The sequence below is a fragment of the Cygnus olor genome, chromosome 5, assembly GCF_009769625.2.
Source record: "Cygnus olor isolate bCygOlo1 chromosome 5, bCygOlo1.pri.v2, whole genome shotgun sequence".
NCBI lineage: Eukaryota > Metazoa > Chordata > Aves > Anseriformes > Anatidae > Cygnus > Cygnus olor.
This window is the reverse complement of record NC_049173.1, coordinates 44,499,909-44,515,752: the sequence shown is the minus strand read 5'-3', so window position 1 is coordinate 44,515,752 and position 15,844 is coordinate 44,499,909. Positions and strand designations below refer to the sequence as shown.

Below are 15,844 nucleotides of genomic sequence, written 5' to 3'. Positions count from 1 at the left end.
TTAACATGTATAACTGTAGTCAACAAATTTTAAGTCTGGACAGCGTTTTCTTTAATGAACCAAGTAATTTCTACAGGCTAAGTATTCAACAAAGCTACAGTTTCTTCGTGAAAGCTCCTGATACAAGTTGGTTTCCTTATTGGAAGACCAGAAATGACAGAAAACAAATGCATTAACAGCAAGATGAGGTTGTTAGTTATTTGCCTCCCAATCAAAAAAGCATGGTTCCTGACTAATTTGGCTAGATGTTCTGGCAAAAAGTCATTTAAAAACAACAAAACAAACAAAAAACAAAGTATGTTTTTGCCAGTGAGCTGTGCTCTTACAAGAAAAACATTGCTGATACAATTACAACGTGCTGCCCTTTTGGTACTGGCAAAGAATTGGATATAAATGATAGGCACTGAGTAACTTGGTCGGTGTTTTGCAGTATGTGCTGGTTCTTGAGAACAGCTGCTTTAAAGACAGGACTGGAGTTCTTCCAGACTTTTAGATTTTCATTTTAAAATAAAAACTAAGTTGCATTTGTGCTGTCTTTCTATAAACTGTTGAATCATAAATACATCTAATGCTTAAAGACTTTTTATTTGTTACTTTTAATTCTTTGTGGAAAACTAGAGGCTTTTTTTTTCCCGCTGCTATCTTTGGAAATCCAAGAACAATGGTTTACTGCTACTTGCTGTCATTATAGTAGACTGTGGAGCTCCTTATCTTCCACTTGTCATGTTTTTTGTTTGTTTTGTAAGATTTATGTTTGTTGGTAGATATTTTCCTGCAACATACTGTTTGAAGAATACTGCTTATAGGAATGTTTTAGCGATAAGTCGCTGCGTAAAATGCAAAGCGTAAGAGACCCAGTAGAAAAGATGGGAACAGGTAGCACTGTCTGATTTAAATTTTACGTTCTGACATGATGCTTCTTATCTCACTGTATGGCAGTTACCTAATAAATTTCAGATTTTTTTTAAAGCGACTAATGTCTTGAAAATGCATTTACAAGGCTAACTTTTCTACGATGTGGAGTTGAGTAGCAAATAATCTTAGAACAACTGGGATTGTATACTGGATAGGCTAATAAAAGTATTAAATATGAGGTTCACCTTTATCAAAGCTTCACTTATTCATATCAGAAAGGATTATTGGGCACTGCATTTATTTCTCAGGCAGGATTATTTGATTACTGTATATAGCATGGCCAGATTTTCAAGCAAACTGTTAGCATGTTGCTCTCCCAGGATTTGGTGCTCTTGTGTGTGAATCACTGCACGTACTGGGCGGAATACGGGGTGACCTCTGGGTTGGTCTACCGAATTATTAATCCATGAGTACGTCACCTGTCCTCCAGACCAAAAGGCATACTATTATTTTTGTTCTCTCTTTGGATTTAGAAAAGTTTAGGCCTCCTTTTCCAGACCAACATCTTAATTTAAGAAAAAGTTGCAATATTTGCCTCCTTTAGATTTAATTACGGTCTTTTCCTACATCTAGGAAGGAGGTACTGAGTTATTTCGACTGCAGTCACGGCATGTATCTCCTTCACTTAATTCATCACCTCCACCTTGGAAGCCTTCTACCACTGTAGTGAACAATCATTATATTAGGTTATTCATTGCTAAGTGGTTGTGTGCTGTTCCAAAATAAATTGTCTTAAAGTATACCTCTTTTGTCTTAAAGTATGTCACAGAACTTTTGGTCCAAATCATTTTTAACCACAGCTGCCACAGCTGTGATAAGCATTATGGTGACTATCCATTATGGTTCGCATCCTATTGTGTCAAAGGGATGGAAGGAGGACTGTTGCAGCTTGCTTATCTTATGGAGCTCCGGAAATGATCTTGGCTGTCCTTTCTGTATATGGAAATGAGGCCAACAGTAAGGAGGAGAGCGAGAGGATAACAAGGCATGGATATGAAGAGAAAATGTAGTATAGCAAGCTAAATTGACGATGTTCTCCATGAGGTTGGGGGAAAGAGAAAGAAAATGAAATAGGATAAGAAAGGAAGTGAGCATGTTTAAAACACTGGGAAGAAGGGCCCCTCAGAGTTAAATTATGTAGCAAAACCAAGATCTTTAGTCTCTGTTATTGAACATAATATTTCATGGTTAAGTAGCTATCTGTCATTATGAACCTTGAAGCTCTGTTTAGAAGAAAATACATTCTGATGGGTGAAGTGAGAAGGAAGTCCTAAAATGACTTTTCAAGAGGATAAATTTTTCCCAATATGATTGCAAAATTTCAAGAACATTTTTATTCTCTTGGGTTTCTCCCCTAGTACAGCATCTTGGGGTTGGACCCGATCATCCAACCCCATCATTGGGGTTGGACCTGATGATCTCTTGAGGTCCCTTCCAACCCCTACAATTCTGTGATTCTGTGATCTTTTTAGATTACTGATTTGAATTTTGGGGTGCGTATGAGATTCCTGCTTTCTAATTAAATGCTCCAGACCAGCTATAAACTAATTAGCAAATCATAGTAGCATGAAAAGGATAAATCTGTTAATGTGAATGAGTATGAAATCTTTTAATGTAGAGTAACCTGTACAGTGTAGTAATGATTCTTTTTTTTTTTTTGCAGATGCCCTCCTCGAACTTTTTTACCAGCGCTGTGCAAAATTTTTCTTGATGAAAGTGCTCCAGACAATGTATTAGAAGTAACAGCTCGTGCCATAACGTATTATCTGGACGTATCAGCAGAATGCACCCGTAGGATTGTGGGAGTTGATGGAGCTATCAAGGCACTTTGTAATCGTTTAGTAGTTGTTGAACTTAACAACAGAACCAGCAGAGATTTGGCTGAGCAGTGCGTTAAGGTATGTGTTCTGCAGAATCTTCCGTTTTTTAAGGAGGAGCTGGAAAACTTGCAATTCCAGAAGAATTTACTCGTATTCTAATCCTATATATAATTAAAACGTGAAGCAAAACCATGCCCAGTATGTTAAAATTTACATGCCAGCTATGTTTTCTATCTTTACAGTCAGTCTCGTGCTTTTCAAAGCTGAGATTCCTTTAAAAAATATAGCTAGCTAGATATTTCTCTCTCTATAGAAAAAAAAAGTATTAGAAGGAAGTTTTCCTGTTTGTCTCCATGACTAGAATGCTGAGGGCTAATTTTATGCTAAAAAGGAAATGAGGCGTCAATCCAGATACAGATAATTTACCTGATGTAAGAAATTATTTGCTGGTCATAGCTCCAATGCAGCCTTCTGAAGTAATCAGAAGAATTTTCAAGACCCTCAAAATCTTTTACATATAGTGTAACTCGTGCCTGTGTGGTAGCACAGTTTTATTCCCTGATTACTGTTGCCTCAGAATTTACACATACGTTTCCTATTTATGCTGTTCTAAGTACATCACTGAAGTAATAGGATTCATGGAAGTTTCAGAGCTCTGTTATTTTTGATCTCAAGACTTCATTCTCCCAGGAAAAGGTGCTATTTATTATCTAGCTGTTTGCCATGATCGACTGTTAAAACCATGCTATTGAGGGATTTTCTTGTATTTGCTCCTGTATTTAAGAAGAAACTGTTAGTGTACCAGAGGTTTCATCCCCTTAGGGGTGTTGAGGAAGAGAGTTGTTTTTTTTTTTTCCTCTTGTTATTGTTTTGTTATTTAACTAGTTCTGTAGATGTATATAAACAACTGCATTTTTATGTGTACTTTGTAACTAAATTTCATTTCATTGTAGGTGTTAGAATTAATCTGTACCCGTGAGTCAGGAGCTGTGTTTGAAGCTGGGGGGTTGAATTGCGTTCTGACATTCATTCGTGACAGTGGACACCTTGTTCATAAGGACACTTTGCATTCTGCTATGGCTGTAGTCTCCAGGCTCTGTGGCAAAATGGAGCCTCAGGATTCTTCATTGGAGATCTGTGTGGAATCACTGTCTAGTTTATTAAAACATGAAGACCATCAGGTAATAAAATAGTTGGCTCAAACCATGAATTTAACATCCATAAAGTTTAAAAAATGAATGGCTAGGTAGTTTTATATAGTCTCCACAACTACGTTTACAAAGTAGTTGTTATATTTGAATATTGTAGTAGTCTTCTTTTACAGTCGTGATGACAAGAGAATAAAAATACTGCTTAGTGTTTGACTGCAAGTGCTGTTGTGTGAATTTGATCTTATTCAACCTCTGAAAAGTTCATTGAAAAATGTCCTGTAAATTTTTCAGTGTTGTTTGAAATACTTTCAGAATTAATTATTGTTTTATGTCTGCACCTCAGTCACTATTAAATTGAGCATAAATAAAAGACAAAAATCAACTTTTTCTGTTGCCTAAGAGAAACAATAAAAACAGTCATAGTTGATGCTAGAATATTGCACTGAAAGACAGTACTACTGTAACACCACTTCTTTATTGCAGTTTTATAAACTAGAGGTTACGTAGACCTTGTAAAGTCTAGGAACTTAAAGTAATTATCTTCCTATTAGCAGAATCCTCTTGTGCGTGTTGTACTAATGCATCGCAAATAGCTATTTAGCCAAATTCTTGCTGCATCCTGGCCAGGTTTCTTGTCAGTGCCACTCTCTGTTCCAATTTTTCCCCCACCTCTGTCCCCATTCCTGACTCCACACCACCCAAACTCCTTAGTTTGGTTTATTAAGCATGTCGTATTTGTGAGACTGTCTTTTTGCCAGTGAGCTACATTTTTGATGTGTTTTCAGATCTTTTTGAAAGAACCATTTGACAGGGGGCTATCACACTAGCCATCTGAGAGCAAGTCACCTTGTTTTTTATCCATTATATAATTTCATTAATGCACAGATCATCTGAGGCAAGCTAACCCTGAAATTTAGACCATAAGTCTGTAGTCTTTATCCGTTTCCCAATATAAAACGCTGTAACAAAGCTATTGCTGGGACTGTTGGAGATCCGAACAGGAATTCAAACTTTCAAGAAGTTAGTCTTTTAGCAGTTAAGCTTCAAGATAAGTTTGCTTAAGGTTGGAGTAATCCAGATCATAGTAAATGAATCTGTAGTGGTATCCTTGAGAAATGTATGTTTTGTGTGAAAGACACCTCAGGATTTTTGACAAATGTTGATGGTTACTTTGGATTTGACCAGTATTTCCTTTGTATTTTTTTTCTTGTTTTACACTGTTGGATTGGGTCCCTTTCTAAGGGTAGCCAGCTAGTAATATCACTTGAGGGAAGAGTTCAAACCAGATGAACGTGGCCCTGAGAACAGCTTGTCTGCGTTTGCTTTTTTTAACCTTTCTACTTAGCTCATGGTTTGTGAGATGAAAAGTAAATACCTTCCACAGTACTATTTAGCTTTGTTAACCTTTGTGGTGTACTAAATAAGCTGAACCGTTCCTGTGTATTTCCGACAGAGCAGTTGTGGTAACAATTGGTAAAGTATATGTGGTTTACATAAAGACTGATAGAACTATTCATACCTTGTCTTGTCAAAGAATGGGAGCAAAATGTCAGAGGGAGGACACAAGTAGTCACCATTGTAAGTTAAAGAAAAAATCTCTTGTAAAAGAGTACTGATAAATCAGAATGTTTGGCATGCAGGGACCGTGCCAGAAGTTTAGCATGCACTGCTTTTATTCAAGAGAATCTTTTTTTTCCAAGTCCTTGCAAACAAAGATTTATGGCTTTTAGCTTAACAAAGTCTGTCTGAGTAGCTAATAATACTCAAATCTTGCTTTGTGTATTGATAAGTAATAGTCTTCAGGTATGTGACAGCTGACAATCATTTTGAAAATTGGCTGCTCTAGAAGTAGATGACATTCTAGGGACTAAGAACTGTAGTAATTCAGAGTTTGGTAAGGAATAGGCATTGTTAGTTTTTATTAAATCTTTTCTTGGGGCTAGTCTGGTTTGCTACCTCATGTTTAGGAAAGTAGATTGCCAGAAGCAGCTCACCTTGATGTACATGTGCAACCCCCCTGATATGACAGAGAAACACTTCTAGTGTAATGTGTAGTATGGATGAGAGAAACGTTAAAAACAACAATACAGTCCTTCATTGAGTATTTCAGAATGCTGTTGGGTTCTGACTTTGAGCTGCTAGCTTAAAAAGAAAAAAAAAAAAAAACACACCTGTCTCTGTTCATTTACTTTGAAGGAAACCTGGTGAAATCAGCTCCTTCTATGTCCTGTATTTTTGTGAATATCCTGTTAGCATCTTCTCACCTTAAGTAACAGATGTTTCATCTTTTCACTTACACTTCTTTCCTAGGTTTCAGATGGAGCTCTGAGATGTTTTGCTTCATTAGCTGACAGATTCACACGTCGTGGAGTTGACCCAGCCCCCTTAGCTAAGCATGGGTTAACTGAGGAGTTGTTATCTCGCATGGCAGCTGCTGGTGGGACAGCATCAGGACCATCTTCAGCTTGCAAACCTGGCCGGAGTAGCACTGGAGCACCATCTACAGCTGCAGACTCTAAATTAAGTAATCAGGTGTCAACTATTGTAAGCCTGTTGTCAACCCTGTGTAGAGGCTCTCCAGTAGTAACACATGTAAGAAATCATTTTATGCTACAGCTTTTCATTCTTTTTAATTTTTTTTATTCATGTATTTTAATATATACGAGATTTTGTTGTCATTTGATATATAGATATATAGATCTATTGATTATGAAAATATATATATACATATAGGTTATTTATCAAGAGGGGAAAAAAAGGAAACATTTCATATGGAAATGAAACCCAGTTCTGATAGTGTTTTCTAAAGCCCTGTATATTTTTTATTGTTCAGACTTTTAATTATTTCCAGGATCTCCTAAGATCTGAACTTCCAGATTCTATAGAAAGTGCGTTGCAGGGTGATGAGAGATGTGTACTGGATACCATGCGGTTAGTAGATCTTCTTTTGGTGCTACTGTTCGAAGGGAGAAAAGCCCTGCCAAAATCCAGTGCTGGATCTACAGGCAGAATCCCAGGACTGCGAAGACTGGATAGTTCAGGGGAGCGTTCTCATCGGCAGCTGATAGATTGCATCCGCAGTAAGGACACTGATGCACTAATAGATGCTATTGACACAGGAGGTAAGAGAGAATTCTCTGAAAAAGAAAATGAGCTAAATAAAGTATCTATGGTGTCATAACTTAGGTGTTACCTTAAAATTCTTCGTATACAAGTTACCTGTGTTGAACAGTTTTCATTAGTAATAACTTGTTTCTTTTGGATTGCAGTTAAGGGTATAAATGCTTTTATTGAAGGTGGTTAATTCCTTTTTTTTTTTTTTTTTTTTTAAGACCTGCAATTTACTTAAAACTGTTGAAGCTTAATGTTTAATGCTGGGAGCTTTAATTATTTTTATTTAATTGTATCTTTCAGCTTTTGAAGTAAATTTTATGGATGATGTAGGACAAACTCTCTTAAATTGGGCCTCAGCTTTTGGAACTCAGGAAATGGTAAGTTAATTTTACAGAATTTTATAAGTTTAGGATATTTATGTAAAGAAAGATGGAAAAACTAGTTTCCTTTTCCTTGTTTAACAGGTAGAATTTCTCTGTGAAAGGGGTGCTGATGTTAACAGAGGACAGAGGTCATCCTCGTTACATTATGCAGCATGTTTTGGAAGACCTCAGGTAGCAAAGGTATGATTTAAACTGACATTGTTAGAAAGCTTTACATAGTGAATTTTTCCCTTGTTCTGGAAAAGAAGTTTTTGTGCTCTGTCCAATATTTACATGTTCTTTGCAGTGTTTATTGCAATACAAATTTTTGGTTATGATAGGTCAATAATGTGAATAAAAGTTTTATATTAACTTCACAGATATAAAAAGCACATTGTGTTCCAACTTTCTACACACGTAATGTTTTAACTTTGCATGCTAGTGCAGGAAGGACATAGGGAAAAACATGTACTTCTTTGGAAGAAGGAATCTTAATGTTTAATTTTTGAAAATATTTGTTCTCAGACTCTCTTGCGACATGGTGCAAACCCTGATTTGAGAGATGAAGATGGGAAAACTCCTTTAGACAAAGCTCGTGAAAGGGGTCACAGTGAAGTAGTAGCTATTCTTCAGTCTCCAGGTGAGAGCAGTTTTTAATTCCTTACTCTTGCTTTTAGAAATGCAGATATAAAGCAATTCAATTATTAGAATTTTACTCTATTAAGAATCATGAAAAAATACAGTATTTTGTGACCAGCCTTCCTTAGCCTTCAAATTACATATAAAAACTTTAATATTTTACATGTTCTGAAGGGCTGGGGGATTACAGAAGAAACTGCTGAGTGGACATGAGCAGTGCCAGTGGTCCTGGTCTTCAACTGTGGAATGGGGCTAGACTGGGATTTTGCTGTGGGTTCAGAGGATGTCAGCTTTGGTAGCTTCTCTGGCATCCTTCCTTTCTATATGGAAGCTGCTCTTTACCTGTTCGTGAGGCTCTTGTAGCACTGGAGCCACAGGTAGCTAGCTGTCTGTTCATATTCAATTTTTGTTAAGGAATTTGAGCTTTTCCTATGAGTGGTCTTTGGTGGTACTTTGTTTAAAAAAGTTGTTAGGTAACAAAGTTGTGCACATGTAAATTTCACATCTTAGGAATGTGTATTTATGTTCAGGTGCCTAGATGTTAGTAAAGAAACGTTCTTACTTTTATTTGAATGGTGTTTCTTTTTTGTTTGTTTTCTAGGGGACTGGATGTGTCCTGTTAACAAAGGAGATGAGAAGAAAAAGAAAGATGCAAACAAGGATGAGGAAGAATGTAATGAACCCAAAGGAGATCCAGAAATGGCACCCATATACTTGAAAAGATTATTGCCTGTGTTTGCACAAACATTTCAACAAACTATGTTGCCTTCAATAAGGTAATAGGCGTGATTGTCAATTTCCCCACGTATTTTTCAGTTCTTAATATTCTGATAAAAAAAGCTAACGTGAATTTTTTTTTCCAGTAAAAAAAAATAAAAATCTAAAGCATCCAAAAGTAATGCAAGTGACTTTTAAACAAATATCAGTTTGAGTAGAAGTGCTTGTTTGAAAAATGTTGAGAGTCTTATTTTTGCTTAATATTTTTAGTAGTTTTTTTGTTGTTGTTTTTGTTTTGTTTTGTTATTACCCATTCTGGGGAAGTGGTGTCTTGGAAGAAATATGGTTAGTTGAACTGGGAGAGAGAAGCATGCTCTTGACTGCTGAAGCATGGTGGAAGAATACTATGTTCTTGTAGCACTTTGCACTGTGGATCATGTGTATTTGGTCACAGCTGTTCGTAGCTGCTGTCATGGAGAGGAAAGCTAATGAAGTAGTATCAAGATACATTAATGGGAAAATGAGAGAGACTGGGAAAAGCTATTTCAGAAGGTTTTGGAAGACTTCTTGACAGCTTAAATGTTTATCAACTGAAGAAGATGCCTCTTATTGAGGGAATTAAAAATGCAATCTGATTTGATACTTAAAAGGAATACTGTGGGTGGCATAATATTTGTGATAAACTGTCTGACCAGAACCTCTCAGCCTTTTACATTATACAAACATAACATTTGCTTAATCTCTTGTATTCTCAGTGTATTTATGGGTGTAGTACTTTTGGGCAGCTTAAACTAGGCCATTTTAAATAAGGGAAAAAAGAAACGATGTTAACCATCTCTGTATGATTAACTTCTGTTGAAGATGTGAAAAATAGTAGCTGTCCATATTTTAGAGTTTTCTTGTTGAATCTGGTAAATCATATGTTTAAAAGTCACTCAAAAATAAATTACGTTTTAATCATACACAAGTAACCAGATTCCATATTAATTTTACTTTTTAATAGGGAAAATGGCGTGGTTTTATAGACTTAAAACAGACTTTTTTTTAGACTTTAAAACTCGAGATCTAACCAAAATGCTGGAAGTATGTGACAGACATAAGGCTGAGATGGTACCTGGGAGGCAGATAAAGTGTGCAGAAGTGAATTGCCATCACTAAGTATGGATAAGGACAGAATGTGGAATTGGTTTGACTTGGGAAGGGTGAAGGAGACAAAAATACGTTAGACTGTCATGGTGCTGTAGAATCGAAAAAATCTGTAGGTGGATTATTCTTGGAATTAATCTGAGACTTACTATCTGGCAACCAGGACTGGAATTCATTTCAAAAAAATATTTCTGTAAGCATGCATAAATGCAGTGCAAAAGCTATTTTTATCTTGAACTTCTTGCTTTGATTGCTGTTTGCTTACTGCTTGGTAAGAACCTTTTCCTATGGTCTGTTTTAAAGGAAAGCAAGTCTTGCTCTCATTAGAAAAATGATACATTTTTGTTCTGAGGCACTACTGAAGGAGGTTTGTGACTCTGATGCGGGCCACAATCTGCCCACAATACTGGTTGAAATAACAGCTACAGTTCTTGATCAAGAGGTAGGAAGAAAGCAAACTTTTTTTTTTCCTTTTTTTTCTTTTGTCCTAATGAAACCACTGTAAAAAGGAGATTATACCTATCGACACCACATACTTATTAATAGCTAACCTTAAAGTGTTGTTTATGGCATCCATCTGTAACTGGTTATGATGTTCAGCATGTCGAGATACTTTTAAGTAGAAATCTCACTTATTGTTTCCTTTCCATCCCAATTTATGACAGGATGATGATGATGGCCATTTGCTAGCCTTGCAAATCATAAGGGATTTGGTGGATAAAGGTGGTGATCTTTTTCTAGACCAACTGGCTAGACTTGGTGTAATTAGTAAAGTGTCAACTTTGGCGGGGCCTTCATCTGATGATGAGAATGAAGAGGAATCTAAACCTGAGAAAGTAAGTACAGAATTGCTACCTTTATTTGTTCCTGTAAAACCAGCACTTGTAATATAATTGTTAATATTATGAAAATGTCCAGAGGAAGGTAGCTAGATAGGTAGGTTATTAATTTAATGCTTATTGTATGCCACTTGTTTAATTGTTTTTATTGTTGTTGTCATTATTGTTTTGTAACTTAATATCCCGTTAGAACCTTATCTGCTGAGTTTTCCTATTTGTATTTACTTTGTGTCAAAACCTCTTGACCACTGTAGTATCTTGTAGTTTGAACAAGAGTGCTAAATGAAATTAATCCTTTCTGAATGCAGTGCATCTCTTTCAATGTGCATGTATCAAGTAATTGCAGGTGGTTTTAAGCCTTGTTATGGAATGTAATGAAAACACACACAAAAAAAAAATTCTACATGATGAAAAGCTTAAGGGCACATTGAAGTTATTTGCTTATTTCCAACAGTAAGTTATGGACAGCTCAGATAATTTTCTTATCCATTTAATTAAGATTTATAGTTATGCCCTAAGTTTTTGGTTGAAGGGGTGGTGGTATTTTTTTTAGTGTTTGCTTAGGTATTTAAGAGCTGTCTGGACATGGTTTTGGACAACTAGTTCTAGGTGGCAAGGGAGTTGAACAAGATGACTTTCAGAGGGCTCTTCCAGCCTTAACCATTCTGTTCTCACAATGTGAGTTTTGAAGAGAGGTGGAATATATATCCCTGTCAGTAGGCTGTTGTTATTGAGTAAATCTGCACTTGAAAAGAAACCTTTTCAAAGTATCTTATTCTGTTAATGAATACTTTTAAAGATGGATTTTACAGACAGAAAAGCTTAGTTCCTATAACTTTTTGGTTTGAGTAATTTATTTTCCGCTTCAATCCTTTTCAAGATTTGTGTATTCTGTTTTGGTTTTATGCGGTGTGTGTGTATTTTGTGATTAAATATAATTTTATTACAGGAGGATGAACCACAGGAGGATGCTAAAGAACTTCAGCAGGGTAAACCATATCACTGGAGAGACTGGTCAATCATTAGGGGCAGGGACTGCCTGTATATCTGGAGTGATGCTGCAGCCCTGGAGCTGTCTAATGGTAGTAATGGATGGTTCAGATTTATCTTGGATGGGAAACTGGCCACAATGTATTCCAGTGGAAGCCCCGAAGGAGGATCCGATAGTTCAGGTAGTATTTTTTCTCAGTTCAAATCCAAGTTAATTTTTGAGACTACTCTGTTTGTTTATATAATTTGATTGGAGCTATTTTGTTTTGCAGGAATTGGCTTACTAAATAGTAAAGGATGTAAACAGGTGGAAGGTGGTCAGTTAATTGTGATGCTTTTCATCAGATAGCATGTGACTATAACTTGACTTGGGTGAATTGTGTTAAGTAAACATCTTGCCAGTGGAAGCGTATTAACTTTGTTTTGTTTTGAATCTTCTCCATGCATACCTAATTTTTTCACCCCCGTCATTAAAAGCACTTTGTAGTGGCCGTCCCAGGAAAAGCAGGTTGAAATGGCGATTTGTTGTTTGCTTCTAGCTAGCAGAATGAAATTGCATGTGTTTGAAGACAAAGTAATGGAAAGTTTCTCATCAAGACTGGGAAACAAATTACAGTGTCTTAATTGTTTGTCGGAGGGAGGATAAGGGAACAGACCTCATGCACTGGCAGTCTATAGGTTTTGTTTGTTTGTTTGTTTTTTAATTTTCTGTACAGAATACACAACTTGTTCTGGATGCAGAAACAACCCTCCTTTATTGTTTTATCTTTTTTTGCAACAGTTCATACATTTATGAACCAGCAGACATAAAATGCTTTGCAATATTTTTGTTTTCAACAAGCCATTGAGTGAAATAACAGAACATATTATGATTCAGGATAGAAATGAAGTGCTAATGACGTTATTTGTGAATTTTGAGGCACGAAGACAAATTGTGGTATGGTGTGTTTTTGGATTATAACACAATTGGAAGCCACTTTGGAATTTTTTTCTTTTTTTTCCCCAAAAGTGTATTCTTGCATTCTTTAAGCAAGGCAAGCAGTTTCTGTGTTGATATACTTGTTTATCATACAATATAATTTTAAGAAAATCCATGTGGTTAGTTTCTTAAATCATCATGGCCCTTGAATGCCAATTCTGCTTGCTTCCTCCCAGATGATGGGATGGGTTCTTACTGTTTTTATAGAAGATGAATTGAATGGGACTACTCAGATGAATTTGGAGTAAAGATTAGTCAGATAATCAATTTAAGATGATGTTTCTCTTCCTATGTATTTTTTGTATATATGATCAAATAGGTATCTTGCCCAAAAACTTGAGATCTACCATTACATATTATGGAAGGGAGGGTGCTAAACTGGATTAAATCAGGCTTTTTAAATTTTTTTGTCAAGCAGACATCTACTAAGAATGCTGACATTGCAATGTAGTTTGCCTGAAGTTTAACCATTAGCTAGCTGTTAAGCATGTGCAGCAGCCTCTCTTTCACTTTAGATATGAAACTAGTATTTGTTAAGATTTAACTAAAAATACTACACAGTATAGATTCAGAATAGTATCTTTGTTTTTAAGTCCTGAACTATACTATATGTTCTGCTGTCTTAAATCATTGCTGATTAATCTCATGGTATACTTTTAGTAACTTCATGACTGGCAAGAATATAGAGGGTTGACTAATGGAATTTGTTGGTGTGTATTGCATGATGAAGGCTGGAGGGGATGTGGGGACGTATATATACTATGAACATTTTTGGAAGGTCTGTCCTCACCCCTCTCCTCAGTAGCTTAATACTTGTTTGTTTGATTTCTTAGGGGAAAAAAAATTCAATGCAAAAATTGAAATTCAATGGTAATTTTTAAGTGACTTTCAAAATTCTGTCTCAGGGAGCCTGAAATTATTTCCAACCACGTTAAATTATTGCACTTTCAGTGCGTTGTGTTGCATAATAAATACGTAAAAATGAAATTATGGAAATTTGGAAGCGATTCATTAACAGAATTTTAATTTCTCATACAAATTTTCAAAATTTTTTTACAAACCTTCCTGGCTTCTGTGAATTTTAAACAATAAAGAATGTTATGCCTCAGCAGTGCATATTTATTTTGCATATGGAAAGTTTTTTTGTTGTTTTTTTAGTATTGTACAATAGTTAAGTTGGCAGACTTAAAAAACCTAGAGCGTAAGTCATTGCAGCAAAAAGAAAACAGCAATTTTGCATGTACACAGACTACAAATGTTATATTTATAAAATTGGTATCAATTCTTATCCTTGAAGTTGAGATAAAGTAAAAAAATCAATAACCTATAAAGATTTTTCTAAAATACGAACTCATTAAATATTCTGGAATTATCTTAAATAGTAGTTTTAATGTAGCATGCAGTCCTGTAACTACTACAGTATTAAAAAATAATTGAAAGTGAGTTATTTAGAATAGTTGCAAGCTAGATTACCTACATATCCAAAATGTAGGATATAAGCCTGTTTATTATCTATTAAGTGATATCTCCATATAAATATTTTGTGGTGCCATTAGATTTATTTCATGTTTCTCTCAGATATATATGTCTTGAAAAATTTTGTAGTTACTAAAAAAGGAATAGGAGCATCTACATTAGAACCTGATTTAGCATAATGTAACTGTGGTAAGTTACATAAATGTGGCTTTCTTACTTTCTCTGAGGTGAATTCAGAAGTTCTGCAAAAGAGATGAATGAAAATTTTAATGTAACTTAAAATATTATTTTCTGTTGCCTTTGTGACAGTTAATCTGAACAAATTCCTTTTACCACATATTGATCATCATACTCTAAAGTTCTGTGATTTTTTTCGTTTTTTTTATATGGCTTAAGCATCTTTTCTTCCCCTGCTGTAAACTATGAATTTGATTTCTGTTTTCCTGTTGGAGAATTCATTTAATTTCCTATTTCTAAAACACAAATAGTTCATGTTGGCAATAATGAGAATTTATTTTTACAAACCTGAAGATTTGTCATTGATTTCTTTGATCTATTATAACTGTAAAAATGAATTAACACATCTGTCAGTAGAAAGAGTTGCGTAGCCCATATTGATGTGATTGTGGAATAAATCACTGTTGGAGAACATAGAGTGGGAAGAAGTTCAGGGTACTTAAAAACCCTTAATTTCAAACTTAATTTTGCATTGAATGTACTCGGTTGTTTTGCTCATGCAAAAAAAAAAATGCTTGAGATATATGATGGTGGAATCAATTGTTAGAAAAAAAAAATGTATGTTTGTTTTTAAATAGAAAGTAGGAGTGAATTCCTTGAGAAGTTGCAAAGAGCGCGAAGCCAAGTAAAACCATCTACCACAAGTCAGCCAATTTTATCAGCGCCAGGGCCAACTAAACTTACTGTCGGAAACTGGTCGCTCACCTGTTTGAAAGAAGGAGAAATCGCTATCCACAATTCTGACGGTCAGCAAGCTACAATACTGAAAGAAGATCTCCCAGGCTTTGTGTTTGAGTCTAACAGAGGAACAAAGCATTCATTTACAGCTGAAACCTCTTTGGGTAAGTATGTAGGTATGTGTAATGAACAGGTAGGAGCAAGTGTAGATAAGGTAGGTTTTGTTAGTTTGTTTGGTTTTCATACTTGTGGGGAATTCTGACTTCTCTAAAAAAAAAAAAAAAAAATACATTGCAGGGTCAGAATTTGTGACTGGCTGGACTGGTAAGAGAGGAAGAAAGCTAAAATCTAAACTGGAGAAGACAAAGCAGAAGGTTGGTGAGCATGTGTGAATTTTATACTTTCAGTTTAATATAGCTTGCTTTATTTTTCAACATGCATATGTTATATGTGATATAATTTCCTTTTAGAGGATTAAGATCTTAACTAATTTCAGCTGTACACAATTTAATGCCAAGTTTAAAGGGGAAAACCTGACTTATAACAAAGCACTTCTAAGGCAGATGGTTTTGTCCAGCAGTCTTAGAAAACTCCATACTCTTTTAAATGAAAATAGATTTTCTTTTAAAAACATAAGATAATCCAATCCTTCTTCCTGGCATATGTTTGTGATTCTGTAGGTGTCTGTTTTTTAATGCAAAGAAAGAAAAGGCATAATGATCAACGTACCTTTCTAAGTTACTGGCATATGTAATTCGTAATTCATCCATAACTTGCTCCA

At 35.4% G+C, this 15,844-nt stretch overlaps 1 protein-coding gene across 12 annotated transcripts in view; it reads left to right on the top strand.

Moving 5' to 3' along the window:
• The window catches only part of HECTD1 (HECT domain E3 ubiquitin protein ligase 1), a 62,667-nt gene that overhangs the window by 17,576 nt on the left and 29,247 nt on the right, over positions 1-15,844 (top strand). For 6 of the 12 annotated variants that reach the window (XM_040558241.1, XM_040558239.1, XM_040558250.1 and 3 more), the window contains exons 3-15: positions 2,579-2,813; positions 3,689-3,916; positions 6,197-6,478; positions 6,720-7,008; positions 7,301-7,377; positions 7,465-7,563; positions 7,888-8,002; positions 8,603-8,777; positions 10,168-10,306; positions 10,530-10,700; positions 11,653-11,875; positions 14,964-15,227; positions 15,361-15,437. In XM_040558241.1, coding sequence (XP_040414175.1) covers positions 2,579-2,813; positions 3,689-3,916; positions 6,197-6,478; positions 6,720-7,008; positions 7,301-7,377; positions 7,465-7,563; positions 7,888-8,002; positions 8,603-8,777; positions 10,168-10,306; positions 10,530-10,700; positions 11,653-11,875; positions 14,964-15,227; positions 15,361-15,437 — 2,374 coding nt within the window. The remainder of the gene's footprint in view (positions 1-2,578; positions 2,814-3,688; positions 3,917-6,196; positions 6,479-6,719; positions 7,009-7,300; positions 7,378-7,464; positions 7,564-7,887; positions 8,003-8,602; positions 8,778-10,167; positions 10,307-10,529; positions 10,701-11,652; positions 11,876-14,963; positions 15,228-15,360; positions 15,438-15,844) is intronic. The other 6 variants (XM_040558243.1, XM_040558246.1, XM_040558251.1 and 3 more) reach the window with 1 other exon arrangement.